Source organism: Peromyscus californicus, unplaced genomic scaffold (genome assembly GCF_007827085.1).
Source record: "Peromyscus californicus insignis strain IS unplaced genomic scaffold, ASM782708v3 Scaffold_23__1_contigs__length_62951481, whole genome shotgun sequence".
Classification (NCBI taxonomy): domain Eukaryota; kingdom Metazoa; phylum Chordata; class Mammalia; order Rodentia; family Cricetidae; genus Peromyscus; species Peromyscus californicus.
Genome location: NW_026294534.1, coordinates 6,537,994 through 6,565,943, shown reverse-complemented (window position 1 = coordinate 6,565,943; position 27,950 = coordinate 6,537,994). Strand labels below are relative to the sequence as shown.

The window sequence follows — 27,950 nt, the reverse complement described above, 5'->3', positions numbered from 1 at the left end:
TCACCTCCCGGCCCCGCCCATCCCTGGCCAGCTCAGGTACCACCAACCTCAGCAGCAGCAGCCTAAGGCGGTGTTCCCGGCCGGTCAGGCCCCGCCCCGGGGCTCAGGCTCCGCCCACTCCTGGCGGGCTCCAGAGGCAGCGGGCCTGTCCAGGCGCAGGCCCCGCCCCGGAACCCAGGCCCCGCCCCATGCCGGGCGCCAGCCTCAGCACCAGCCGCCAGAGGCAACGGTCTCAAGTCCGGCCCCACCGTGTCCAGGCGCAGGCTCCGCCCCGCCGCCCAGGTCCCGCCCTCAGTGCTCGCCGCGCTCGGCAGCGGGTGGGAGAGCGGCCGCGGCTCGCCGGTCCTTTGTGCTTGGAGTGGCGGCGGACTCGAGCAGGCCTTGGCCGGCACGTCCCTCTCGCCGGCCCGAGTCGCGCGCTTCCCAGCGGCCCCATCATGTCGGCGGGAGCGGGCGCGGGCGTGGAGGCAGGCTTCTCCAGCGAGGAGCTGCTGTCGCTCCGCTTCCCGCTGCACCGCGCCTGCCGCGACGGGGACCTGGTCGCCCTCTGCTCGCTGCTGCCGCACACGCCGCGCGCTCACCTGGCCGCCGAGGACTCCTTCTACGGCTGGACGCCCGTGCACTGGGCCGCGCACTTCGGAAAGGTGGGCGCGGGCACTTTAAGGCGCCATTTTCCGCGTGGTTTTTCTCTTGAGGGTCGGAGTGCGCCCCACCGTGCCTGGAGAGCGCGGCCAAAGCTCGGTCGGCCGCGCCAGCCCCCCCCCCCCCAGCCCACCCCCGGGCCCTCCCCAGGGTTCCAGGGCGCATGTGCGGCAGAACGCGGTCTGAGACCCAAGGGGTGGGGGCGCGGAAGCGGCGCGGGCCCGACCGGAGCCTCGAGGGGTCCACGGCGCATGTGCGGCGCCGCGCGCGCGCGCGCGCGCGCGACCCAGGACCTCGGGGGGCGCGGGGAGTGCTGGGAGGGCGGGGAGGAAGTGGGGTCGGCCTAGCCGGCGCCCCGAGGGACCCAAGGCGCATGTGCAGCGCTTAGTGTCTGTGGTTCGAGAGAGGGGGGTGATGCAGGCCGCAGTTGGGGCGATTTGCGCGGAGTCCGCCCCCTCTCCGGGGAATGGTGTAGAAGGTTCCTGCTCACGGGGAGGGAACGGGGAGCTACGCGTCCCGGTGTAATGGAAACCCGGCGCCGAGCGCCTTTAAGACGGGAAGGGACGGGCGCTGTCCTCGCCGTCGGGGGTGTCAAGTCTGCACCTGACGTGACCGCAGGCGGGGTCGCGCCCGGGCCTACCGGCCCCCTCCTCCGACTGGGGCCGCCCTGTGTAAGCCTCGCTGTTGGTTCCATCCTCCCGGGCTTGGACGGATGGCGGACTGTCATGAGCGGGCCTCCGTGCAGGGGGTCGCTGGGAAGCCACCGTCTCGACGTCTCCCTGGTTACCCGCGGACAAACTTCGCCTTGTACTGTTTTGCCACAATGTAAGATAAAGCTAAAAGAGCTTTTTCGCTTCTCCGGAGGACGGAGTTGTAGACTTGGCTTTGGAGATCAGTGATGTCGCTGAGGCCAGGACTCTGTTTTTGAGCTGTCTTACAAACCTGGATAATCTTAAGATGTGGAACCATCTTGGAAACCCGTTCTGACTGGTAGGGAAAGCTCTTAGATCGCAAAGGCAGCGCCTCTTTCCCCAGCCTGGCTGTCTGTTGTTGCTCTCCCTTTCTGTAGGTTTCCAGCATGTTTTCCTCAAGATGTACCAGTGATGCTAAGTTACCCAGTCGTTTATGAGGGTTATTTATTCCCGGAAGATTGGTCATCATTAAGGCTAATTATAGCTTGCTTTTACAAAATGCCCCCATTTAAAAGTACTCTGCATAAGTCCAAACCCAGTTTCCTCGGTTGAATATGGCCTAGCTAACAGGTTCATGTCCTGGGGACTCTCCATGTTAAAGGTTAATTAAAAGCTTTTCATCCGACACCTATTCATCTTACCACTGGTTTGTACTTTTATTTTCCCCTTGGGAAATTAAAGGAACTCTTCACCAGCCATTGCTTTCGACCTCTAACACTGTTTTGTTTAAATCTGTTCACTGCCTGCTGTGCAAGTTTTGTAGCCTGCCAGTCAGTAAACTCAGTTTATATTGAGGTGATCTTAGTGAGGACAAGCTTAAACTGTTCAGAGAGACAGATAAGGAGACTCAGCGGCTGTTTGTTCTTGGAATTGCTTGTAACCGGGCACAGTTTCTTCACTGCCTTGTAGTCAGTTGAGGAGAAACAGGCAGTTCAAAATTGGAGAACAAGTAAGTTCCAAAAATTTCCTGGCCACATGGTAGGCACTTGGTGCACATGTTGACCTGTGATGGACTGGTAACCAGCAGCCAGCACAGCAGGACCTGGCTATATCTTGTCTCTGCTTGCCAGTCTTTCAGTTAGTCACCTGCTGGGTGAGCTCAGCTGTGCTGTTACCTTTTTTTTCCCCATAGTTTTCTTTCTGTTCTGTTTTTAAAGACTGAGAGAGTGAAGGGGAATGAGCTTTGGGGACATTCAGTGTAGACAGGTTGTGCACACTATGAGTCTTTGACTATGAAGAGTTTACAGTACTTAGACATTTTTTTGTAGCCTGCCAGTCATTAACAATTTTATCATGTGTGTGAAAGTCTTGATTAGAAGTTTAGAATAATGCACTCTTAGTGTAAATGTTTTTGAAATTTTTTCATAGTGTTGGGAAGAGATTAAATTATTGTTAGAAGAAAAATGGTAACAAAAATGCCACTGGTGACCATTGTGGAATTGAGATTGTGTTGGTGTACTGACATGTCCTGTTTTTGTCCTTCTGCCTGTTTGAAGCTGGAGTGCTTAATCCAGTTGGTAAGAGCAGGCGCCTCACTGAATGTCTCCACCACCCGCTATGCCCAGACCCCAGCCCACATTGCTGCTTTTGGAGGACATCCTCAGTGTCTGGTCTGGCTGATTCAAGCTGGGGCCAACATTAACAAACCGGTAAGAAGGCCTGATTGATGCTGATTTGTTTGTGTTTCTAGTTACAGTTATTCACATGATACTGTTTTAAACTGAGTCCTTAATTAGAGTTTGATGTCTTTACCTGAGGCCAACTGGAATTTGTTACTTGTGGATAATAAGCCCTTTCCTCCTGAGGCATACATTCGGTTTGTAGAGTGCTTTTACCTATGTGACTCACCCAGATCTGATTCAGTGATTTGCCCAAGGTCACAGCTGATAATTGAAGGCTGTTGGCCCACAGCCCAGATTTCCTGGCTCCTGCTCGCTGCTGCCTTAACTTCATAGGTACTGTAGAAACACATCCAGATCAGAAGGATGAATGGCTTTTATTGGCCTAGGAGTGGGTTTGCCCTTCAGACACCGGTTGAGGGTGGTGACTGGGTGTAGAACCGTCACTAAGTGTCATTTACTTAGTGGAAAGAAGTTTGTGTTTAAGTGTACAGACTAGAGGATATATGAACCAGATTTTTTTATGGTGTATTTTTTATGGATGTTTATATTATTAGCCTATAGTAGAGAAGCATACAGTAGATAGTCTGAAATGGAGCAGACAGAACTTACTGCCCAGCTCAAAGGGTGGATTACATGCTGGCAGCTCTGGTGGCTATGATATATGCCTTTTCCCTCCCTTTCATTTTCTTTTTTTTGGTTTTTTTTTTTTTTTTTTTTTTTTTTTTTGGTTTTTTCGAGACAAGGTTTCTCTGTGTCGCTTTGCACCTTTCCTGGAACTCACACTGTAGCCCAGGCTAGCCTTGAACTCACAGAGATCCGCCTGCCTCTGCCTCCCAAGTGCTGGGATTAAAGGCGTGTGCCACCACTGCCCGGCCCCCCTTTCATTTTCTATATACTTGATTTTTTTTTAAAAAAAGTATTACATGTCTGTATGTGGGTGTGTGCACCTGTTTGCTGAGACCAGCGTTGGATCCTCTTAGAGCTAGAGTTACAGGTGGTTGTGAGCCACCTGATAAGGTGCTGGGAATGGGACTTGGGTCCTCTGGGTAAGCAGTACATGCTCTTCACTGACAGGTCGTCTCTCCAGTCCCTTACATACTGCCTTACTCTGACCAGCATCTTGTGTGCAAAGGATCCTGAGCTGCTCCTTCCCGCTGCTTTCTCGCTTGAGGTTTGGTTCTGGGTTACGACAGGTGTAAAACAGTTGTGGGTCCTCCTTCCTGAGGACAGGTTAGCTACCCACGTGAAAAGGCCATGGGTGGGAACGAGGACTGCAGGAAAGGGTACAAGCGGATCGTGCAGGTTTTTTCTCCTTGAGACTTACAGTAAAAAGGAGAGGGCCCTTTTTGTCACTGAGACTTGACTAGAGACAGCTTTAGATCCTTACATATTTCCTTTTCTTCTTTTGCACCCTCACCTTGCAGGGCAGAGGCATGTTTGTCTATCTGCCTGACATCCATACTGTTGCCTTCTGGTCTCAGCAGAATGGGCACTGGATTTGAGTCTGGGTTCTGCTGTTTGGCAGTCTGGCTTTGGACAAGTCACTTACTTATTAGACTGTGGTTTCAGTACCATCAATAAAATATGAGTAATAAGTTTGTGAATGAAAATAGTTCATATTTGCTGTTAATATGGACTTTAAGTGTGGAATTTTCTATATGTTAACTTTAAATAGTTAACAAAGCATGTAATTTAGAGAGGTATAAAGAAATTGGTACCTTTCGGGGGAGGGCTTTGTAAAAGCTAGATGCTCCTTTTGACTAGCATTTCATTTTAGTTCCTTGTTTGGGCAGATGCTGAGAGGACAGGCTCACAGGTGTACCTGTGTCCCCACTGCTCTGTGGGGTGCCTTCAGATAGCACCTCCATATCCGCCCCATCCTGGCTTCCCGGCAGGTCTTCCTAGCCTTGCTTGTAGCCTCCCTGGGGCACTTGTGGAATGTAAATAGAGAAGTGAGAAGTGTGGTGTCTTGTTACAGATAGCTTCAGCATCCACCTCTCCTTTAGAGGTGTGGACCACAAAACAAGGGCGAAGTTAGTCCTGCTTGTTCTCTGACCACTGTTAGTATCCCTCCATCTTGTGGGGGAATTTTTTCTCCTGTTCCAAAATTAACTGTAAAATTTTTTTTTTCTTTTGAACATATTTTGCAAAACTGCATCTAAATCTGTTAGCTTTCCCGCAGTGTGTGTCTGTGTGTGGTATTTGTATGTGCTCAGGTGGGTCTGTGCAGGTGGGTGTGTGGATATGCATATGTATGTGGGGGCTGGAGGTCAGTGTTGAGTGTTTTCCACAGTTGCTCTCAATCTGTTGGCGATGGTTTCTCACTGAACCTGACGCTCCATCAGTTTTGACTAGGTTAGCTGCAATGAACTTCAAAGACCTTCTAGTCTCCTGTTTCCGGTTCCAGGGTTACAAACACACACCGCCATGCCTGGCTTTCATATGGGGACTGGGGATCCGAACTCAGGTCCTCTTGCTTGCACAGCAGGTACTTCACAGACAGAACCATCTTCCCAGCCAATTTTTGTGTAGTTTTTGTTTCCTCTACCCTTTAAAAAGGTAGTTTGGGTGGACTTTAATCCTAGTGTTAGGGAGGCAGAGGGAGATGGATCTGTGTGAGTTCAAGGCCCTCCAGTCTGTGTAGCAGGTTCCAGTACAGCCAGAGTTGCACAGTTGAGAGACCCTGTCTCCAGTAAAGGGGGGAAAATGAAAGTAGTTTGCTTTTTTAAGCATCTGAGTTCACTGTATAGTTTTTGGATAGTCACATGACTTTCTTCAGAAAACCTAACTTTTTCCTGAAGACCCTTGTATCACTTTAAGTCCATCTAGAACCTTGTTTAAATAAGTGCGTGCTCTTCACCGTCCTGAGCCATCAGCGCTCAGTCTTGAACTGTTGCTGTGAAGCAGTAACGGCACTCTTACCCTTATGGGGCACTGGGAAGGAGCTTGGGCATTTGCTAAATTTATGAATGACCCTTTCCCACACACTATACAATTGCACTCCTGCCTTTTTTCTTTATCCCTTAATTATGTGGTATGCAGGTACTGCCAACTGCTGCTCCTGGGAACTTTGAAGTGGGATCCATTCAAGTACTGGCAAAGCTCTCCCTCAGGGTTTCCTAGACAGCACTCAATGCGTGTCTGACAGAAATCCTCCTCTTGCTTTGGTTCTTACAGCCTAGAGACATTGTGTTGGAGGGATTTTCCCGTGAAAGCCATATAAGCAAATTAATCTTCCTTTTTTTTTTTTTTTTTTTTTAAATGACCATTACACTCTGGAGTGGCTTCCCTTAGTGCTCACTCCATCTGTTGCCCTTTTGTGCCTCCAGTGTTTTCACCACGCCAAAGGTCTGTTAGCACTACAAAGCTTCCCATCTGGCTTAGGTTTTTCTGTGTCTTTACCCCATCCTCCGACTGACTTTACTGGTGTCCTGCAGAAGCTATAGAGGGACAGACAGGAGGTGGACTTTCAGTTGCCTTGTGAGCGTTTCTTGGCCTGGGGAGCTGTTTTAATGTGAATTTGTTTCTATTAGTCATAAGATAATTATTTTGAGTTTCTATACAACACATTTGTGCCAAGCTCCAAGATAAAATGATTGGTAATTCAGCATTACTGGCCTCACACCATCAGTTATGAGATACCTCCCAGGTCTTCATCAGCATCCTGTAGCTAAGTGTTATGGAGAGCATGCCCTGCAAGCCTGGCTGGCAGCAGCCTTACATAGGTGCACGGCCTTCTGCCCCACTTCAGATTTTGCTCATATTACTTTATTTCAAAGATAAGGGAGGCTCTGCATTGATTACCTGCTTCTCACTGTGAACAGTTTTGGTAAATCTCAGCGTGTGCATTTTGTGTTTCAGGACTGTGAGGGGGAAACTCCCATTCACAAGGCGGCCCGCTCTGGGAGCCTGGAGTGCATCATTGCCCTGGTAGGGAACGGGGCTCATACCGAGTAAGTGTCTTCAATTATTCCCCTCACTTAGAGACATGGTCACGGTGTTACATCCAGAAATAGCATTTAGAGCAGCAAAAGCCTTAAACATCTTTGTTTCTAAAGTTAGCAATACAGCTGTGCCTTTTTGATCTGGTGTTAGTGAGGAAGGTTGGGTTGGGTTGACCACTAGTGGGCGGGTGGAGGCTTCATCCCCCAGCTCAGAGTGAGACAGCAAGTGGAATGAAAAGAACAGTTGGTCCATGAGACATCGGCACGCAGTGCCATTGACTTTGGCACTAAGTAGCCACGTCACTGTGGCAGGCCTTCCTCACACTTGTTTGCAGGCTCTAATTTCAGACGGGGGGCTTGGATTAGAGTCCAATGTTTTTTCAGGTCCCTCTGGCTCACAGTCCTGAAGACTTTCTAAGTCTGGATTTCCTTATCGATGTGAGGCCCCATTTAAAGCCTCAGACCTAATGACTTATAGCTTCATGTAAACTGGAGCTGCATACGGAGACTTCACTTGCTTGGAGTCTTTGATGCTGAGGGTTAGTTTAGAATGTCCTTAATTTAGTGCCATTTGCATGAGCTGTGGTCTATTACCTGCTAGAACAGTGCTAATGTATGAGTGTGTTAGTTCAGAAATGTGTCTTGTATGTAAATCATTAGCTAGCCATAGCATTATACATTATCTAGGTATATTCATTTGTTTAACTTTTTTTACATTGTAAAAATTTTCTTCTACAGTTCACAGCATTAACAAATGGATGCGGTTTTTCACCCTTAAAACACTGAGTGTAAGCTGTAGAGAGCAGTAGTAACCAAAATAACTGATAATACCAGCTTTTAAAATTTTACTGTAACTTAATGAGTAATTCATTAAAAATTAATTAGAAACCACTTTATTTTAACAGGAAATGTGAAAATTGAGACTTTTGGATGCAGTGAGACCCACAAAACTTAGTTTAACCCTTTGGTTTCCATTTCATTGTTCTGACTGTATTACAGTACATTCAGAACATAGGTCCTGAGTAGCAAAACGATGTGTGTTGGCTCCTGTAGGCATGTCTGTCTCCAGAGCTCAGCTTAGTTACTGTCCTAGCTTCCGTCTTCTTCTTTATTGGCAAATGTTGCCTTTAGTTTGGGCTTGGAGATTTAATGTTATAGAGATGGCCTGTGTGCCTAAGCACAGCAGCACCTGGCAGTAATCCAAGCACCCAGGAGGCTGAGACAGGAGTGGACTTTGAGGCCACCTGAGTTACATTGTGAGACCCTGTCTCAAAACAAAAAAAAGATAGGGCATGTATTAACTGCTACATTTTAAGGACCCTTGTAACTATAGTTGTGATGTGAGGTAACGTAAAAACAGTTTGATAATGTGAATATGTATTATATAATCTTAAAACAGTTAAGATGATTCTCAATTGCTTTAAAGTTACAGAGTCAGTTTTATTCACTGTATTTATATTAAAAACTTAGACCTTTAATACCAAGCTTTGATTATAAATATAGTCATATATAACAATTGATTAAATTACTTAATTATCATTTATGGAAATAATGGGCAATTAAAGTTGGCGTTTTTTTTAATAGCTTATTTTTTTCTAAATTATACTTTTATTGGTCCTGAACATTTTATTACAAAGATGTTAGCTTTAATTTTAATGAATAACTTAATCCTATGAGCCAGTAAATATCTGTCAGTATGTCCTTTTTTTTTTTTCTTTCTTTCTTTCTTTTAAGTAGGTATCTTAAAATATGAGTATCTTTTATTTACAATTCTGTCCTTGGTTACAGGACCCTCAAGTGTCTCTTTTCTACCAGGTGTGGCTGAGCATGGCCTCAAGTGCCAGTCTGTCCCCCATCTCAGTACAGGAGCCACCCCCTCGAGACCCTGCAGTATGGTGACTGCCCTGGAAATGAGCTTTCACATTTTTTTGGAAGGAACATTTAGCTTGAACTACCTAGGCAAAAGCAATTTTTAAAATCAGAAGTCTTTGGCCTGGAGTTAAACTACAAGTAGTCATTATTTATTGCTATTGTGTATGTGGTTATTCAGTTTATCATCTAATGAAAATGTCGGTTTTACCAGTAAGCTAAATTGAAAACTGCTTCTTACTGTCTGTTCTGCACATTTTTATAACTTACCTTGTTAGTCTGTCTACGTAAGCAGTTTGACTCCCCCAAATAGCAGTGCCTAGGTCTGTGTTCCCCTGTAATGCTACTTACATGGCCAGATGTCGTCCCAGCACATAAGTCTTCCCCTAAGACCAAAGGTTTAGCGGTAGTTTCCTTATATTAAAATTACTTAATACATTGTTTCATTTCATAATGAGCCAGATTGTTAATTCATTTTATAATCTATAATACTTAGGAGATTAAAAACTTTCCTTCTCCTGTGACTAGGTTAAAAGCTGCCTCATACTGCTATTTTTAAATTAATGATTTTGCTCTTAATTCCTACTCTGCCTTTTATATGTCTGCTACCTTAAAGTGGCCAAAGACTAAAGTTGTGCTTTTTTTGATCATCAGGTAGATGGTGAGGGTAACTGCTAAGTGTCTGTGGCTAGAGTGGTTTGTTATATGACTGACTTGTTAATGTAGGTTGCAACTGTAAGATAACACATTTCAGCAGCTGTGCATCGTATTAAATTTTCTAGCACCACACGTGAGTATGTTGATGGACTTTTGTTTTCTTCTCTTAATGTAAAGCTTGAGTTTTGGTGCCAAGTTATCTTTTCCATATGAGCTTCTGCTTCTGGCTTATGTGGTAGTCCTTGGTAATTGCCATTTTCACACCTCAAAGTCGAAATACACAGTCTCAAATCCCAGTTCTGTGAGCACACTAAATGTTTGTGTACCTTAAAGGACCTCGAGCTGTATCTAAGCATGTTGAACTCTATTGAACTTCTGAATCAGTCTCACATGATGTGGAAGGCAGGGCAGATACCAGTCTCCCCACTATAGAACATGGCTTCATTAGAAGTTGTGTGTTTTATGGCAACCAGATCTAGTGGGGTACTTGAAATAATTACTGTGTTCACCCCAGAGCAGCCTCCCTGCTCAGGAGACGGCTGAAGCAGCAGCAATGGGCTGAGATAAGAGCTCCTTCCCCGTATGTAGAGACAGGCTCAGTTGTCTGTGATGGTAGGTAGGCCAGCCACAGTTGCGGCTGTGCCCTGTGGATCTGCTAGGCTTTCATGGTCACTGAAGCGGGTGCATGTGCTTCACCTGGAGCCTGCCTACAGGCAGGGTTAGCACCAGGCCAAACACATATGGGCACACTTAGATGTGTGAGTTCTCTTGTAACTTTTTATGGGCAAAGTGTAACCAAGGGTTAGCCATTCACTTCTGAAGTTGATGGTTAATTCACCTCCACACATCTGTCCTTGAACATCAGTCCTGCTGGGAGATGTCTCAGACTCATTGGGACAGTCGGTCTGATGCCTCAGTGCTTGGAGTCCTTTCCATCCTCACAGGCTTGCCACTTGCCTGACTGAAGGGTCTCTGGTCTTGCCGCTGCTTTTTCTGGGTCTGCCCACAGGCAGGAGCAGTCAGTGATGACAGGGCTCAGAATTATTTTATTAATATCTTAAATGACATAGATTTCCGTATTTCTTTAACTGTTGCTTTTATATTAAATTGGTGTTTTAAAAACAGACAATTTATACTCATTTTTCTTTCTGCTAAATCATTGTGGAACATGCTAAGTATTTTAACGTATGCAAACAATAATTGTGGTTCACTTGCAATGCTAATCATCCTCAGTAATGTTGAACTTGAAATGAAAACTTGGCACCAAACTTATTCAGGTAGAAACTTTTTAAAAAATAGTTTCTTCCTATTGTTAACTGAAGAGTGCATTTATGAAAAGTCTTCATGATTATGTGTTTGGATACCAAAGGGTTAAAAATACACCTGTATTTCTTTGACTGCAATAACAGATGTTTGCTAATGTTTTGACTGTATAAATAGACATTTAGTAAATGTTTTTATTTTTTTATCTTTTTTTAATGATTCCATTTATTTGCTTATTTCCATCTAGGAATAGTTACTAATGTATTTGCGATACAGCATACCAAATTTTAAAGTAACCAGAATCGTGAGTTGATGGTTTTTAGTCCATACTGTTAAACTTTTGTTGAAATATTGACATAAATTGGCTTCATGCTGAAGTTACTAGAGGTACCTCTTAAAGACAGCACTAAAGCAGTGGAGGTGGTCACACACCAGTGGCCTGGCTCTGTGACTGCCCTGCACCTCATGTGTGTATGTATTTTTAATCCAGTGTTGCCTGCAAATGTGATCCCTTATGATTGACGTTTCCTGTGTATGAACCATGCCCGTTTTAAGTCACTCAGAAGATTCTGAATCTGTCAAAACTACACATGTCAATGTTTTACAGCTACGTAATTCGAATTGACTTGGTTTTTTCAAGTAATCCTAGAAAGGGGGAGCATTCACATAGAAACTGCTGAAACTGCCACAGGTGCCTCTCCGAAACCTTACGGTTGTGGCATTGAATGTTCAGTATGGCTTCCCTTCTGCACACAAGCATACTGTTGAGGTATTTGTTGCGGTGATTGGTTTTAATGCTAATCTAGGAATTCAGATATAGATTCTTTAGATTTGCATGCTTTGCTTACCCTAATTTATGATATCTACCTTTTTATTTGTAAACTAACAATAGCTAAATTCAGATCAGAATTTTAACAGAAATATTATTTACATTAAAAATTGTGGTTATTTTTTTATTGTCACATGGCATTAACATAAAGAAAGTATCACAAGGGTGATGTGACACCTTGAGTTATGAAAATGACGTCAGGTGTTTCCTGACCTGTCATTATTACGTTAATTAAAACACCACTCATTGGAATGGCTTCTCTATTCTGGTATTGTGGCACTATAAGTGGAAAATCAGAGGGGCAGCCGGCAGTTCTGAAGCTCCTTGGGAGGAATTCTTGAGCAAACTAAATTTAATGCTCCATTCAAAATACTTGTACAGGAAATTGCGTTGGGTAACAGTTTGATTCACTTTTGCCACTTTGGCAAATTATTTGAATTTGTAGATGAGATTACTTTCTTCTCATGTGCTAGTTTTCTGATTCTGAAAGATTAGCAAGAGGGCTGGGGGTGTGGCTCGGTGGTGGAGAGCTTGTCTAACATGTGTAAGGCCTAGGTTTGATCCTCAGCACTGCTGAGAGTCACCTGCCTGGGAACTGTCTGCCTCCCTCTTGGAGGGGATTACAGAGCTGGGATTGACAGGCAGGAGCATCATATGGAGCTCAGCCCCATGAAAGTCTGATCCCACCAGCCTCCTTCTCAACTCCACTTCAGAGCCTCAACAAGACTAGGCTTCTTAATAGACTCCCCATTTTAGTATTTTGTGTGTGGATGTTAGGATCAGAGAGAGTGGATAAGGGCTGAGGATCATTCTTAAACAGTTGTACCATTTCTCCCAGGTAATTTATCTTCATTGGTACTTCATTAGTGTCTGTCTGCAGGACCCAGTTAGTTCTGTGTGGTGAATGTTGGTGAATCACAGGCTGAAAGGGTGGACTGTTAACAAGCACTTGACCCAAAGTAAATAGTTAACAGTCACGGCTAAACATAGAAGTCGTGAATGAGTTGTGTCCTTCATTCATGTGCCCACCTCCTTTAGAAGACAAGGGCAGGAGAAGCTGAAATACCTCCTTAAACTGGGAGCACTGCATAGAGGTCAGAGGTGCAGTGAACCTCTAGAGTCTAACCAAGATCACTGTGCAAGCCTCGAATGAATTAAAATTAGGAAAGGTAGTTGGAAGCCCTCGAAAGCAGTTCTCACTCTTCATACTCCTGCCTACGGATTCCACTGGGAGGCTTTCAGATGGAGACATAGCAGGTTGGGAGACGGGAGTGCTTGGTCTGATAGTTTCCTTGGTGTCTAATGTTTTGTGATAGATTGGCAATTTGTAGAAAGTTATCTTTTTTTGTTTGACTCTATAATGAATCCAATAGTATGTAAGACAATGAGGAGGAGGACCTTGAGGGTGCTGGTTGATGGGAGGTGAGCAGCCTCATGCTTGTCAGCAGCTCTGACTTTGGCCTGCTGCTGGAGGGCCCATGAGCTAAGGATGGCTTTTAATTTCTAGATGCCAATTTAACAGGAACCAAAATGAGAAATAATGGACATTATATGTAAAGGTCCATGTGACTCAAATTTCATTGTCCATAAGGGATGATAGAACATAGACACACTGACTGTGTGGCACTGCTTTCAGGCTGCAAGAGCTGAATGTTTGGGAGTGAGAGTGTATGTTCTGTTCAAAGGAAAAGCACTATATCCTGAATTAGATGTTCCCTGCGAGTCAGTTCAGGCCAGCTGCCCTGTGGAGGTCTTTGATTTGATTGGACAAGACTGAGGGTCTGTCACTCAGGAATAGAGACTACAAGTGGTGAGTGGAGGTGAGCAAGAGAGGAAGTGGTCGGACATTGAAATAGACGGCAAGTGGAGGGTGGTGGCTGGTGTTTGATGTACCAGCATCACGGAACAGATCTGCAGCTTGTGAAGGCAAATGTTAAACTACTGTATGGTCAGTCCTGAGCAACACAAGACACCATTCTATTTTCTGATAATGCTACACGGTAGTGCCACTTCAAATTGAACACAATTATTGTCTCTGCAAGCGTTGTGTAGCACAGATTCTGATGTGTCCAGTTCACTTTCTGGAATTTGTTGTTTCCGTCCGTGTTTACTCCTGGTCCTTCAGAATTACATGAGCTCAGCTTGACCTTTGGCTCTGCCTGCTGCTGCACCCGTGGGTGGGCTCTCTCGTCTTTTGAGCTTTTCTCTTCGATTGGAAAGTTGGGCCCTGTGAACATCTAGCAATTGGTTGTCTCTGGTGTAAGCAGGAAAGCACCAGCGGTGATGGCTCCCTGGGCGATCGGGGTAAGCTGTTAGCCCACTGTGGTTTATGTTGCAGGTTTCCTAGTGCATCACTTACCCTACTGTTGAATGTTGGCTTCTCATGTCTGTGTTCTTTCATTTTGGTGAACAAGACCATACTTACCCATAGAAATGATCATTTGGGGCTAGTGAGACAGTGAGTTCAGTCCCCAGAACCCATATGGTAGAAGAAGACAGTCTAACAAGTTGTCTTCTGACCTCCACACATAGGCCATAGTACACATGTACACACACGCATGCACACACACACAAACGTAACAATAAAGAGATCGTTACAGATTTTGTCTATAGTGTTGCTCATCTTCAAATTCTGAAGATGTTTAAATTTTTCACATAATTTGTTCCTTGACAAGTAGATGTGTCTAGACCATCTTTACTCTGCCGTCTGATAAGCTCCACACTTTTATAAGAATCATAAGCCTTGTGGCTCTGTGGGGCAATTACTATCTGTTTGTGTCGTGTTGTGATGACAGGTGGGCTTTGTTTTGGCCACGTATTAAATCATGTTTTCTTTTTATTCACGTGTCAGTAAAGATGCTGGAATGAATGTACATCACAGTTACTGTGCTGAAGTCTTAACCACGTCAGCTTTAGTTCTTACTGGTCCTGGGTATAATTGCATTTTATTTTTAAGGAAGTGCTACTGATTTCCGGGATTCTCAAGTCTTGCCTCTTTGTATCTCATTAAACTGGACTTGAGGCCTGGTAAGATCACTCAGTAAAGTGTTTGTTATGCAGGCGTCAGGACCTCTGGTATTGGGGAGACTGGCAGATCCTTTGAGCTCCTGGCCAGCCAATCTAGCCACATCAGTCAACTCCTGGTTCAGTGGGAGACCCTGTCTCCAAACACAAGATGGAGAACGGTTGAAAAAGTCGGTCAACCTCTAGTCTCCACACACACACACCACACCTACCACAGACTGGGCTTGAGTCTGCCTTCCAGATAGGTATTACAATGAGTGTCCAAAACACTTTCTGCAGCTGGAGCCTTGTGCATGTGACCACTGGAAATAAAGTATAAGGCTGTGATTATCCTTGTAAACTAAGAACCGTTATTTGTCCCTGAGCCTTTAGATGTTGTGCTCCAATTTTTTAAGTTTGTTTGTTTGTTTGTTTGTTGCCTTAACAGTAACCCTAACAAGCGCAAGCGTCAGGGTTTGGATTGGTCATCTCTCTGATACAAAGCGAGGCCTTCATTTCATCACGTCTTGGTTGGGCGTGAAGAATAGCTGACTGAATAGGTATGGAAGCTCTCCTCACCGTTGTTGTACCCGGTCGGTACCAGTTGATGAGCCTGAAATGAAGAACCGTTGCTTCCCTGCAGTTCTGCTCTCAGAGCAGCGCACGTTCCTGCCTTCTGAGGGAGCTTTAACAGCATTGCTTTTGTTCCCTCGGCTTTCATTGGTTTTTCACCTTTACAAATTAAGCTGTTCCTTTCCTGTTCAGCTCTTCAACTTAAGTTCTGCCAGTATTTCTTCCTCGGTCTATGACATGTTTAGTGTTATCACCAGGTGACACAGTAGTTCCTTTTGGAGAGTAGGACTGAGCCTGTGGCAGTACTGCAGGGTACTGTACATTTTCAACACGATATGCTTCTGCAAATTCTCCTACGGAGGGCAAATCGGTCAAAACGTACTTCGCCTTGTCTCAGTGTAGGGCCAACGGCAGGTTACTTTGTCAGGACACCTTCTGAACTTCCACTTAGAGTGTCACATATCAGCCAAAACCTGGCTCATTTCTGCACTGTGACTTTGCGGTCAGGGAGCCACTTAATATGAATGCCATGGACAGTGTCGTCAGTACATGCTTGTTATAATTGTACTCAAGCTAAAGGATGGGCTCATTTTAAAATGAGGTACAGCTAATACAGTCTGTTTCAGGTGAGGTCTGAAGTAGAGTAAGTTCAGATTCTTCAGACTAACAGAAAACACAGCTTTGAGAAGTCAAGTAGGAAGATACCTTTTAATTTAGTATATTGATTTTTGTTTTTGTTTTTACTGTCTCCCAAATCAAATGTGTGTAGGAAAAGTTAGTTACAGACCAGGCTGATTAACTGCTCCCTTAATGAAGATTTGCTGTAGATCTGTTGTCAGCTTCAGATAGTTTAGTCAGTGTGGCAGGAGCAGACACCAGGGTCGAGTGCTGTGGGTGTAATTCATTGTTTTTGTGTTGTGCAGCCTGAGAAATGCCAGTGGCCTGACCGCAGCAGACATTGCACAAACCCAGGGTTTCCAAGAGTGCACCCAGTTTCTCTTGAGCCTCCAGAGCCATCACATGAGCCGTTTCTGTCAGAATGGCACCTTGAGTGGAGGTCATGAGAACGTGCTTCCCAATCACATTAGCCTGGGAACAAATCGAAAGAGATGCTTGGAAGACTCAGAATCTTTGGGAGTAAAGAAAGCTAGAACCGGAGGTAAGACCCTGTGGGCGTGGTTTACTTGTACAATGTTCCAGTTTACTTGTTAATGTATTTTTAAGACCTTTGCTTCTTTCATATAGTGCCTGGTTGGTGTACTGAAATTGTAGTGTTCATCTGAAATAAATTGTACATGTCTGTTAAAATTGATAGGTCCAATTGATACTTTAAAGATAAGTCCTTTGCTTTTCCTTGTTGCTATTAAATTTTAAATTCTACTTCATTTTAAACAATTAGATTTAGCTGGAGAGATGGCTCAGAGGTTAAGAGCACTGACTACTCTTCCAGTGGATTCAGGTTCAGTTCCCAGCACCCACATGGCACCTCACAGCTGTCTGTAACTCCAGTTCCAAGGGACGCAACACCCATGGCAAAGCACCAATGCACATAAAATTTTTTAAAAAATTAAATTAAAAAAAAAAAAGACTAGGCGGTGGTGGCATGTGACTTTAATTTAAGCACTCAGAAGACAGAGGCAGGCAGATCTCTGAGTTCCAGAACAGCCAGAAAAACAAACAAACAAAAAAGGTTTATTTATTTTACACATGAATGTTTTGCCTGCATGTATGTCTGTGTACCGTATGCTTGCCTGGTGTCTGCAGATGTCAGAAGAAGGCAGACATTGGATCCCCTGGAACTGGGGTTAAAGACAGTTGTGAGCCTCATATGGGTAAAGCAAGCTCAGATCTCACTAGGAAACCTCTGTGGGCCTCCACAGTGCATGAAAGCCAAAGCACTCTTCCAAACACTCAAAGTAGCAGGTCCTCCTCTGGACACCATAGTTGGTTCTGTTAGGGCCGTGGTGCGTGTGGCTCAAAGCTGCTCTTTATTTGTTTGCTCTCCATGACTTGAGCAACCCAGAGTCTCTGCATGGTTTAGAGTTTATGTGGCTGGAAGCCTGCGAGTCTGTATGTGGACAGTTGGGCACAGAGACATGTTGCTTCCCTTCCCGGCCCTGCTGCCCAGTTTGCTTCTCCGTCCACTGTCGGGTCCTGTGAAACGCAGAGCGTGGACCACTGTGACGGCTTTCCCACAGTCAGAGTGTGCTGAGTGTTCTAGGGAGCCTCTCTTCAGTCTCTGTGTGATGACCTGCATGCTTGCAGGCTTTGTTTTTAGCTGGCAGTCCAGAATATTTTCTGACTTGTTTTCACTGTCATTTCTGGCATGTTTTGATGGCTGTTTAAATGTATAGAAGTTTGCTCAGTCTGAAATTCTTACTTTGTTAGAGGAAATAGAAGTACTTTCTAATGTAACACAGGCATGAGGTTTTTCAAAAGTAATTCTCCGCTGTTACGAGTGCATGTTGATTTTGCTGAGGAACTGAGTTTGATTCCCAACAGCATCCACTCTAGGGGAATCGGACACCTTCTTGTGGCCTCTTGGAGTACATGTACATACTCACACACAGACACAAACGTGCACAAAAACAATAAAGTCGTTTTAAAAACTTAGATATAAAAATAATTTTAAAGTTGAAGCCACTCTTCCACTTGTGTAAAAAAACTGTAAGCACATAGACTATTTGGGTATATATAAATAAGTAGATCAGACTTTCATATTGAACTTGTCCCATTCTGTCTTAGCATTCTAGAATTATATATGATGATCTCAATATGGAATTCTGTTCCTGAAACCAAAGCTCCAGCAGATTTTCTAAGCTCCCTTCTCAAGATTTCATATCAGCTGGAACAATGATGAAAGTAACTGATTCCCAGGAAGTGTGGTCTGGCTTCAGTGTCCCGCTTTGAACAGTTGGTGGTGGGCACAGTGGTGATGAAATGCCTAGATGTACACACTTGAAAGGATGTCTCATAGCAGTGTTCTAGTCAGTCAGTCAGACAGAATATAGACGTGTAAGCTGGGGGCAGGACGTGAGAGCTGAAGTTCCTTGGGCAGTTGGTGTTGATGAAACATATTGGCGTGGTACTTCCCCCAGTACCTGGTTTCCAGAAAGAATTGTTGTGTGTCTGTTTTTCCATTTACCAGCCATTTGCTCAAGGCAGCATGATGACCAGTGAACCTGGGGATGGCCCTGCACCGGCTGTGTCTTAAGTCAGTTGAGGTTTGTTAGTGCTCTCAGTTCATCTGCAGAAGAACTCAATGCTCTGTCTGTGGAAGTCCAGACTGACTGGACAAGGATTGGGAAAGCAGCTGCCCTGAGAAACAGTCTGAGTGTGACGTGGATGTTGCAGCCCTGAAACACTGCGGCCTTTCCTGACCGTAGTTGGCACTGAGGTTTCTGGGCACACCTGTGTCCTGGAGTGAATTTGGCATAGAGTTTTGTTTGTTTGTTTGTTTTTCTTTTAATTTTTCAAGACAGGGTTTCTCTGTGTAGTTTTGGTGTCTGTCCTGGATCTCGCTCTGTAGCCCAGGCTGGCCTGGCTCTGCCTCCGGAGTGCTGGGATTAAAGGTGTGTGCCACTGCCACCCAGCTTAGGGTTTTATCTTTGTGTCAGTCAGTCATCCTTGACAGGGGTCCTGAAGGAAAACGACATGCCTAACAAGGTTGGGAAATAATAGATAATTTGCTAATTGCCTTAAATATGAAATTCACAAGAACTTCTCCCAGAAATAAAATTTCCACTTAGTTCCTTTCATTTGTAATGTCCTCAGTATCCTCAGATGTGCAGCAGTTGTCTGTTTATATTTGTTTTTAAGTTTCTAGGGGGTCAAAACTTCCCTCAACTTTTCCACACAGATGGTCGTCCTGATCCCTGGAGGCATCATTTCTGTGTGTGCACTTAGTGTTGTTCCAGGGGACCACGTGGTGCCTGTGGCTTTCCTGTCACTACCGTGGTCCGATCTTTTCCACAGTTGTGAGCAGCCTGGTTCACACACGGTCCTTTGCACTCTTGAAATCCAGCCTCCGTCCTCCTGGGTCTCTGCAGAGCTCTGCCGAAGTCTGTGCCTTGCCACCTTTCTGTCTTGTGTCGTCCCCCAGGCAGGCTGCCTTAGAGAAAGGCCTTGGTGTAGACCTTGAACTGTGTTGCAAGAGATAGTTGATGGACAGATGAGGTAGGTAGGTGACAAAGATATTTGAGCAAATAACTCTTGTACATCACAGTTGGCTGCTAGAAGCCAAGATGCAAATATTTCTGCACCTGGTCCTTTTGTTGGAGTTGAGGCCTTTCTTCCTCTAGCTTAGCATTCCCTGATAATGAGTGTACTTGAAACTATAAGGGCTGCAGGGCATGAAGGGGTGGGCAGCACAGACTTGTGCCCACCTCTCAGAGGTGAGTGGGCCAATGCCAAAGGCCCTTTTCTAGTGTGCTGGAAGTGTTCTGAACCTTGTGGGTTCATAGTCTGAAAGTCCTTGGCAGTTTAGGCCTGTGTGCTTAGCATCTGCTGCTTTGGTCATATGTAACTTAGCAGGGTGAGTCTTGGAAGCATTTCTCTTGGGTGACTAGAGCACAGGAAGCTTGGCTGTGCGTCTTTAAGAGCGGTTTGTTACTGGGTGGTGGTGCTGCACACTTTTAATACCAGCACTCAGGAGGCAGAGGCAGCTGGATCTCTGAGTTGAGGCCAACGTGGTCTACAGAGCTAGTTCCAGGGCTACACAGAAATCCTGTCTCAAAAAAAAGAGGACGTGCTTTCTGCTTCCTTTCCAAGCCCAAGCAGAATAATCATGGGTCACTCTGAGACATCCACACAAGCTGCCTTCTCAGATGTAGCTTCAATGGCTTCTTTAGTAGTAACTAATAGATTGGGGGTAGAAATGGCACCGGCGTCAAGGTATGATGGGGAGCATATGGAATCCAAACAGTATTCTTAGGAATACTGTGGTATTTCATTCCATGGTTCGTGACATACATTTTTAAAAAGTAGATAATGCTAGTTATGATGCCTGCTTGCAGCCTGCTCTGCTTCTGTCACAGGCAGCAGGAACAGAGTACCTGGGCAAAAGTCACGTAAACCATGATTCTGGGGCGGAGTATTATGAGTGTCTTCCCAGAAACTCAGAAAATGAGATGCTAAGCTGTAGAAGAAAGAATTTCCCTTCCTCCTTACCCTGCTGGATCAGTGACAGACAAAGCCCTGTGTGAAAGAAAACTCACCTCATTGGGCTTCCCTGGGGCACCACACCTTCCTGTGGTGCTGGGTTCCTCTGCCCCTGCTGGTATAACTGCAGCCAGGCCTGACTGAGGTCAACGTCTTTGATGGCTCTGCTACTTGGAAGGGAGTTATTTTCCTGTGTTTTTGTTTTTTCCTGGCTTGTTTGTGGGTTTCATTCCCTGATAAGGGAACTGCCCTAGGGGTTGGGCATCGAGAATAAAAAGATCATCCTGACCGACTGGTGGTGGTGCACAACCTTAATCCCAGCACTCAGGAGGCAGAGGCAGGTGGATCTCTGTGAGTTCCAGACTAGCCTGCCCTACAGAGTGAGTTGCAGGACAGTCAGAGCTCCATAATGAGATGCTGTCTTGAAGAAGGAAAAAAAAACCCACACACCTCTGTTTTCCTGAGGCTTTGTGGAGGAGGACAGAATGGCCTTCACATTTGTTGCATGTTTTTATTTTGGGGACAGTTTCACTGTGTGATCTAGCTGGGCTCAAACTCATGATCCTCCTGTCTCAGCCTTCCAAATGCTGAGAATATAGAGGGCACCCCACATTTATGCTTCAGGCCAGTGGATATGAAGGCATTTAGTCTACTTTTCAGAGATGTGGACTTGCACAAAAACAAGCACCGGTAGTTACCACTTTATACGAGGCCTGTTGAGACACTGAGGTTCTGGCATGACTGTTTAAAGAGTACTTGGGTTTGGTTGAGCAGACACAGCAGAATGGGGACCAACACTGATGCCTGGCCTCACTGTCCTCAGGGTCCCAGTGGAAGGAAGCATTGTTACCTGCTCAGCTGGATAATTGGCCCCTCCAGATCCCGACTTGTGTGGTTGCTGCTGGTGGCACTGACCTTGTAGAGTAGAGCCAGTTTGGTGCTGAACTAACTTGAGACTTTCAGATTTTAAAAGAGCTTTGTGTGAGGACAGCTTAATGGCTTGTAGTTCCAGAAGTCCTGTTTAAGATGCTTCTGGTCTCTCCTGGGTGCAGACTTGCCTTCCCCCAACCATGCAGGTCTCGGTTTAGGTCCACCCTGGAGTGCTCATTCACTTGGGTTCTCAGTGTCTCTGGCACATTAGCATCTTTAGGGAGGAATGGATGTTGGTACAAATAATTGAAGACCCTCATGCCTCTAAAATGAGGACTAGTTAAAGCTATAAAGTTCATTTCTTCTATTTTGAAAACTACTTTGTACCCTGAGTTGTTTATTTGTATCCTTTGACCCAGAGATAATTGTAGGTATTTACTGAAGAAATGTCAACGAAGATGAGCTTATGAGGGTTGAGTGTGCAGTTTGGGAGAGCACAGAAGGGAAGCAGCCCAGGTGCTGTCTGAGGCCATATAGTGAATAAAAGATTCTCTTGAAGTAGTTAGCATGCAAAACAATAACCGCAGTATGATGTTTGCGTACCTGTATTGTACCTTGCTTGTGTTTGACACCCCTACTCTCTTTTTCCCCCTTCCTACTAGTCTCCTCCTCCCCAAAATAGTCCTTTCTGTGCATGCATGTGCAAGTGTGTGTGTGTGTGTGTGTGTGTGTGTGTGTGTGTGTGTGTGTGTAAATCTAGATTTTACTGTGAGAGAAAACAGTGTTTGTTTTTGTATCTAGCTTGTTTTGTTTAGTATGATGTCTGGTTCACAAAATTCCCTGCAGATGACATGCGTGCCGCCCCCCCCCCACCTCCATCTCCCACCCCAGGCTACTCTAGCTCTGGCTAGACTGGAACTTGCTGTGGCTTATCTCAGACTCACAGAGATCGACCTGCTTCTGTTTCTCAAGTGCTCAAACCACACCTGGACTATGATTTCATTCTTCATGCCTGAATGACTGATGTGTGTGTCCGTGAAGAACATGTGTAGCAACTCTTAGCATTATTTTAAAAGAAAAAAGAAGCCCATTCTTACTAAAATTAGAATCCATCTGTCAGAGAAGGGAGGTTTGGGACACAGGTGTCTACAGAGTGTGTACCTGGAAGGAAGTGATGGTGTCTGCACTTCCACCCTCAGACACAGTGGCAGTTCAAACTTTGTAGTGTGTGCCTTTGGTCTGCTGTGTTGGGGACTCAGTGGACATGGCTGCAGTGGGTCCCTGTTGACAGACTGAGCTTGAGTGTCACCCTGTCCGTAACTGTTTGAGTTAACATCAAGATTGTTTTGAACGCTTCATATTGAGAATTGTCTTCACTATTTCATTAAACTCACTGGTGGTGGGGGCAGGGTAAGATGAGCTTAGAATTATCTCAGGTTATACAACTGTTACCAAGGAACAGCTTGGGAATTATAGCTTTTGCCATCAAGAAAATGAGCAAAAATCTGAAATTGACTTTGAGCTGAAATTGCATACTTAAACACTTTTTTATTGTAAAAAGTACTTTCACAATAGTATAAAAGTTCAATAGTGATCTTTGCTTCTTTAAATTGTTTGATAGTTGTTAAGCTTTTAGTGTAGATAAAGGGGTGGAAAGCATGGCTTTGATTTCTTTTTGGACACAGAAATCTAAAATCGCCTGTTTCCGGTGCAGTTCCCAGCTGGATCACACCGTGCCACTAGCAAATGGCGATGCTGAAGAGGACGCCGACAGAATGCACGTTGACAGAGAGTTTGCTGCCGTATCAGGTGGGAGTGGACAGTTTCCTGTTAGCTGCAACAACACCCCAGTGCTCGAAGATACCACACAGCACGAGAGTGGTTCTGTTGGACCCAGAGAAATAGAAATATATACTGTTTCAGCAATGCAAACCCCTTGTCGTTGCAAGAATCAGTATGCTTACTATTTCTAAGTTCTCAGACTTCACACTTTCTTGTCCAGTATCTTTAAAAAATGTTCTATTATAATTTACGTTTTTGGCACTTGTATGGATGCAAGAATTAAGCATTGCATTGAATTCTATTGCTGTGAGAACTAGTGCAATCTCCCAGTTTTGATTTGAAGCTTTTCCGTGATGTGCCTTGCTTCTTTCTCATGAGGTCTGCAGTTGGTTTCCTGACGTGGTCTTCGGGTGACTCTGCACATGCTGTTGCTTAGGCTTCGATGGCTGTGCAGCATGCGGACAGCTCACGGGGAACACTGGGAACGTGGAGGGGGCGGCTGTGGCTGTGACCCACTGGTGACAAGTTTGGGATGTCTGCCCCACGCCCTTGGTTGCTTTGGTGTCTAGCAACCCCTTGAAGACTGTTACGATGCTGACTGTTTTCAACAGTGCTTTACATGTTAAAATGTTCAGCCTATGACAATAATTAGCTCTTAGTTTACAGTTCTAAAGTCAGAGGAGCTCAGTGTGTCCAGGATTTAGGATTTCTGAAATGATGTATTTATTTGGCATGTGCCTTTTCCCCCGTTCTTTAGGGGATGACAGAAGGTCACAGCTGTTCTCCGTGTGTCTGTCTATTTAGAAATACTGATTTTATATATATAGAGAGAGGGGATAAAAAGGTCACCTGTGTGCTTCCAAACCCACAGGGAATGTTTCTGTGCCCATAACACAGTCATGCACAGTCATGGCTGGGGTTACCTTCAGCCAAATACTCAGAGAAAATGGGTGCTCACCTCTGTACAGTTAGCTCAGAGAGTACATTTAAATAAGGTTTTCTCTCAGCAGATGCTGTCTTTACTAACAAAGGAAAAGTGACAGACGCCAGAGCCTGTCCTTGATGAGGACGACCAGTGCTCTCTCCCTAGTCAGCAGGAGGAACTCCTTGTGTTAACAGCCAGCCCCGTGCTAAGCTTGTGGGCAGGCTTTTCCTCCAAGCCAGTTTGTCTTGGGTGTCAGAAGGCCATGTGAGCCTTCTGGTGCTTTCCAGTACTGACTGAAGAAATGTGTTAGGAATCCCTAGACATCCTTGCCAATTCCTTGTGTGAAATAGCACCCATGTGCACAGAAAGCCTGTGGAGACAGCTGCCACTGCCCTGGGATCTTACAGAAGTAAGGCATTTCTCCTTAAACGCATCTCCACTTTTTGAAAAGCTGTCTTAATGATCTCTTCACATTTTTTAATGCCCCTCATTTGAGACTCGAAGGGGCAGGGGGCTCTCCAGTGACTTCTTTGCCGGCTCAGTCTGGCTACCTGTACCAGTGCTTTGGATTGAGTGACTTTGTCCACAGCTGAGCAAGTAGGTGAGAAGGGGGTGGGACAGGTCGTGTCTGTCATAGTCTCGGGCTTCTGCCCTTCAGATGTTGGTGCACTGCCCCTGGTTAGCTGGGCTGCCAGGCTCCTTTGATTTTGAGATGAAATAGTGAAACTGATTTACTTCAGCTGGGTACTAAAGGAGGAAAAATGCCGTCTGTAGGGCATTAATAACTTTGAAATTCACCATCCTATTCATGAGTTAACAAGAAAAGTGACTTTATTTAAAAAAAAAAATACAATTTTCCCCTTGAGAAAAACTTGCTTCATTTTTTTAAAAAGTTTTGTTCCTAGTATTTGAAATATTACTTCTCAAATACTGAGTTGTTTACAGAGAAAAGCTATAATTTTAGGCGGGGAAATTATCCTCTGAATGTGTTCCAGTTACTAAGTTAGGATTACTACTAATCTGAAAAAAAATGTTGATAAGGGATCTTGATGTTTTGTTTACTTAATAACCACAATCCTTGACAGGACACATGCAAACTGTAGGGTACAGGAAAAAATGACTGTGTTCATCCACAAGCCACTAGAACTGAGCTTGTGTAGATTTAGTGTCTGTCTGTCTTTACAGCCCAGAGCACTGAGATAAAATTCAATATTACCAAGCAAGAGCTCCTTCTTTTACTGTGTGTGAATTCCTGTGAACATCAATTGTAATTCTCTGTACTCTAGATCTGTGTGCCCACATGTTTTCTGTATAGCAGCAGCTTGTCTGTGGACTAAACTATCCACACTTTTTCATCATAGATGGTTTCTGAAAATAACCAGATCTGAGACCTTGGCTCTCATGGTCATCTTTGTTGCTGGACTCAGTAGAAACCCTCAGAACTGCCCTTGACCCAGGACTGTGAGAGCCACTGGTGTCGGCAGCTTTTGCTTAGCTACCATCCTGTGCTGCACCAGTGCTGAGCAGCGGTTGTGGGGGTTGGGTGTCGATGGGAGTGTCACTAAGACAAGAGCAGTTCTTGTTGGTCATCAAGTCCCTGGGGTGCACTGGTTCAAGCTTCTTCAACGTATCCACTGTTTGCCTCCCCCTTGACTAGAAGAGTTCCCTGTCGCAAGTAGAGAGTGTTCTGCTGGGTTCTGATGGACCCTGCCAGGGTGATTTACACTGTCCTTCGGGGGTTGTTTTAGTAGATCAGTATCTACTGCTCTGTGTGTTTACTTTTGGTGACAGCTTGCATTTCAGATCTCTCTCCAAGGCTACTGAAATATAAACACTTTTCCTGTCTTACTAGACAAAATACTACAGTTGTGTTTTACCTCTAAATCTGTCTGTATAACCTTGAAAAGGGAACTGGTTTGTTTAGAAGAAAAAAAATAGCAACAGAACACAAACCAAAGTCTTTTTTAATTGTGGCAAGAGTTGAACATACTATGCTAGTTTCTCCTTCCCCGTTGGTCTGCGTTTTGGTGACAGGTATATTTCTTAATGCAGATGTGAAAAACAGTAGCTCCGTGTTGAATACATTGACAAATGGAAGTGTCATCAATGGACATTTGGACTTCCCCTGCGTGACACAACTCAATGGGATGGAGAGCAGGAGTAACCCGTGCTTAACAGGATCTAATGGAATTAGCAATGGACAGCCATTTTCCAGTGGCCAGGGTTCGGTCTGTGCTAATGGGACTGAGGAGCCAGAAAAGACCATGGGCATTAACCCTGAGATGTGTGGGTCTCTGCATCTGAACGGGAGCCCAAGTAGCTGTGTGGCCAGCAGGCCATCCTGGGTTGGGGACGTGGGAGAGAACTTGCACTATGGACACTACCATGGGTTTGGGGACACTGCCGAGAGCATCCCAGAGCTGAGCAGTGTGCTCGAGCACTCGAGCTGTGTGCGGGTGGAGCAGCGTTATGACAGTGCCGTCCTGGGCACCATGCAGCTGCACCACGGCTCCTGAGCCCGGCCTGCCTTGGCTCCACCGCAGAGAGTCCTTGGGTCCTTCACGCAGTTCCCGTGAGTGCTGCTGTAGCAGAGGACTTCCCCGCGTGGGCGGTGTGCTCCTGCAAGAGCACTTGGGGGCTTCACCTTTTTTTGACACCAGCCTCTTGTTGTTTCTTTGTGAATTCTAGTGGATCAGGATGACTCGGGTTAGTAAATGAGGTGCCTGGTAATTGCCAATCCTTTACCAGACAACACAGCTCTTCCTGTGCAGGGTGCAGCCTTACTGCAGTGTTGGCAGCGACCTAGGAAGAGCAGTGTCAGTGGCCAGGGCCCAGTAGTCTCCCTGTTTCCTGTAGACCACTGCCTGTGTTTCCTTAGGAACAGGCTCTGCCTGGGGTGGATTAGGGTGGTTGTGTTTTTACTCCACATTTCTACTTGGTCTCTGGACTTTTTACCACAGATAATGGTTTCCTTTATATTTAGTGGAAGTCGCTGTTTGTAGCAACTGTCAGGTCAGAATATTTTACTATGGTGACCTATTTTTTTGTTACTGTTTTTTGAGGTTTTCTGCTTAAATATATATACTACTATATATCCAGTTAACTGAGAGAATTTTGGATTTCTCTTATTAAAACTGCATTAAATTTATGGTTTTATAGAAATTAGCTTTTGTTTAGGCAACTAGTGGTTACACGGCAAATACCGCAATGACTTCTGATTTTTGTAATAACAATTGGTGCAGATAAACTGTGAGATGAAGAAACCAATGCTTTAAGGATGTACTAGCATTTTGTTTTTAAACTGTTCTTTACAAATTGAATTAAAAAAAAAACCACTGCTGATCTGTTTCTGAGTGTACTTTCTAGGTGGAGTTGGGGTGGGTCGGGAGGTGAAGGGGTGGGAAGAAGGTTGGGGGTTGGGTCGTGTCTTCATGCCCCGTCTGTTGGGTTTGCTAACACTCGACTTTGTGGCCGTCTCACTGCGCCTTGTGGACGGTTGGCAGCATTGTTGCCTCGGATACTTATTTTTATAGGTTAGAGTGACCGCAGTGTTCTCAACCTTGGTTTCAGCAGCTGCTAAAGTGAACTTGGGCCTTTTAAGGATGTAAATTATAGTTAGAAAATTACAGTAAAAAGCCATCTGGCATGCCTGCGATAGGCCACTTCAAACAGCTGTGTGTGTATTCTTGTACAGCTTAGACTCATGGGAAGAACATTCAGTTTTGAAAATGTCCCTCATAGCGATCAAGGTCAGAACCCTTGACTGAGCCTCAGAAACCACTCCCAGGCTCTGAGAAGCTGCCTGCATTGCCGACTTCCCGAGGAGGCCCTGTGAGCTGTGCCCTGAGGTGTCAAAGGCTTGATACAGAAGCAGTTGGTCAACACGTTTATGAGCAACTCTCAAAATGTTCTATAAAGGGGGCTGGAGAGAGAGCCCAGAGGTCCTGAGTTCAATTCCCAGCACCCACATGGTGGCTTCCAACCATCTAAAACAGGATCTGATGCCCTCTTCTGGCCTGCATGCATACATCTGGACAGAGTACCTATATATTAAAAAAAATTCTATGAAGATAGAAATGTTTGACGCATCTTGAAAACTATTTGGTAGAATATGACTGT

The 27,950-nt window shown here is 45.2% G+C and overlaps 1 protein-coding gene and 1 long non-coding RNA gene across 8 annotated transcripts in view; one reads left to right on the top strand and one right to left on the bottom strand.

Annotated features, from left to right (window-relative positions):
* The window catches only part of LOC128118880 (uncharacterized), a 67,623-nt gene extending 66,728 nt beyond the window's left edge, over positions 1-895 (bottom strand). For 2 of the 6 annotated variants that reach the window (XR_008221371.1, XR_008221370.1), the window contains exon 1: positions 582-779. This is a non-coding gene — a long non-coding RNA (uncharacterized LOC128118880). Of the gene's footprint in view, positions 1-581 lie in introns of all 6 variants that reach the window. The other 4 variants (XR_008221374.1, XR_008221373.1, XR_008221372.1 and 1 more) reach the window with 4 other exon arrangements.
* Positions 131-27,171, top strand: Ankrd10 (ankyrin repeat domain 10). Of its 2 annotated transcripts, XM_052751656.1 has the most exons (7): positions 131-644; positions 2,831-2,983; positions 6,818-6,909; positions 16,018-16,253; positions 21,261-21,268; positions 22,846-22,933; positions 25,884-27,171. In XM_052751656.1, the coding sequence occupies exons 1-7, from the start codon at positions 189-191 to the stop codon at positions 26,345-26,347; spliced, it is 1,497 nt and encodes a 498-aa protein (XP_052607616.1). In that variant the 5' UTR covers positions 131-188; the 3' UTR covers positions 26,348-27,171. The 2 variants fall into 2 exon arrangements, with proteins under 2 accessions (XP_052607616.1, XP_052607617.1); XM_052751657.1 differs by lacking the exons at positions 131-644; positions 2,831-2,983 and having other exon boundaries at positions 6,909-11,458.
* Positions 27,172-27,950: the final 779 nt, after the last annotated feature.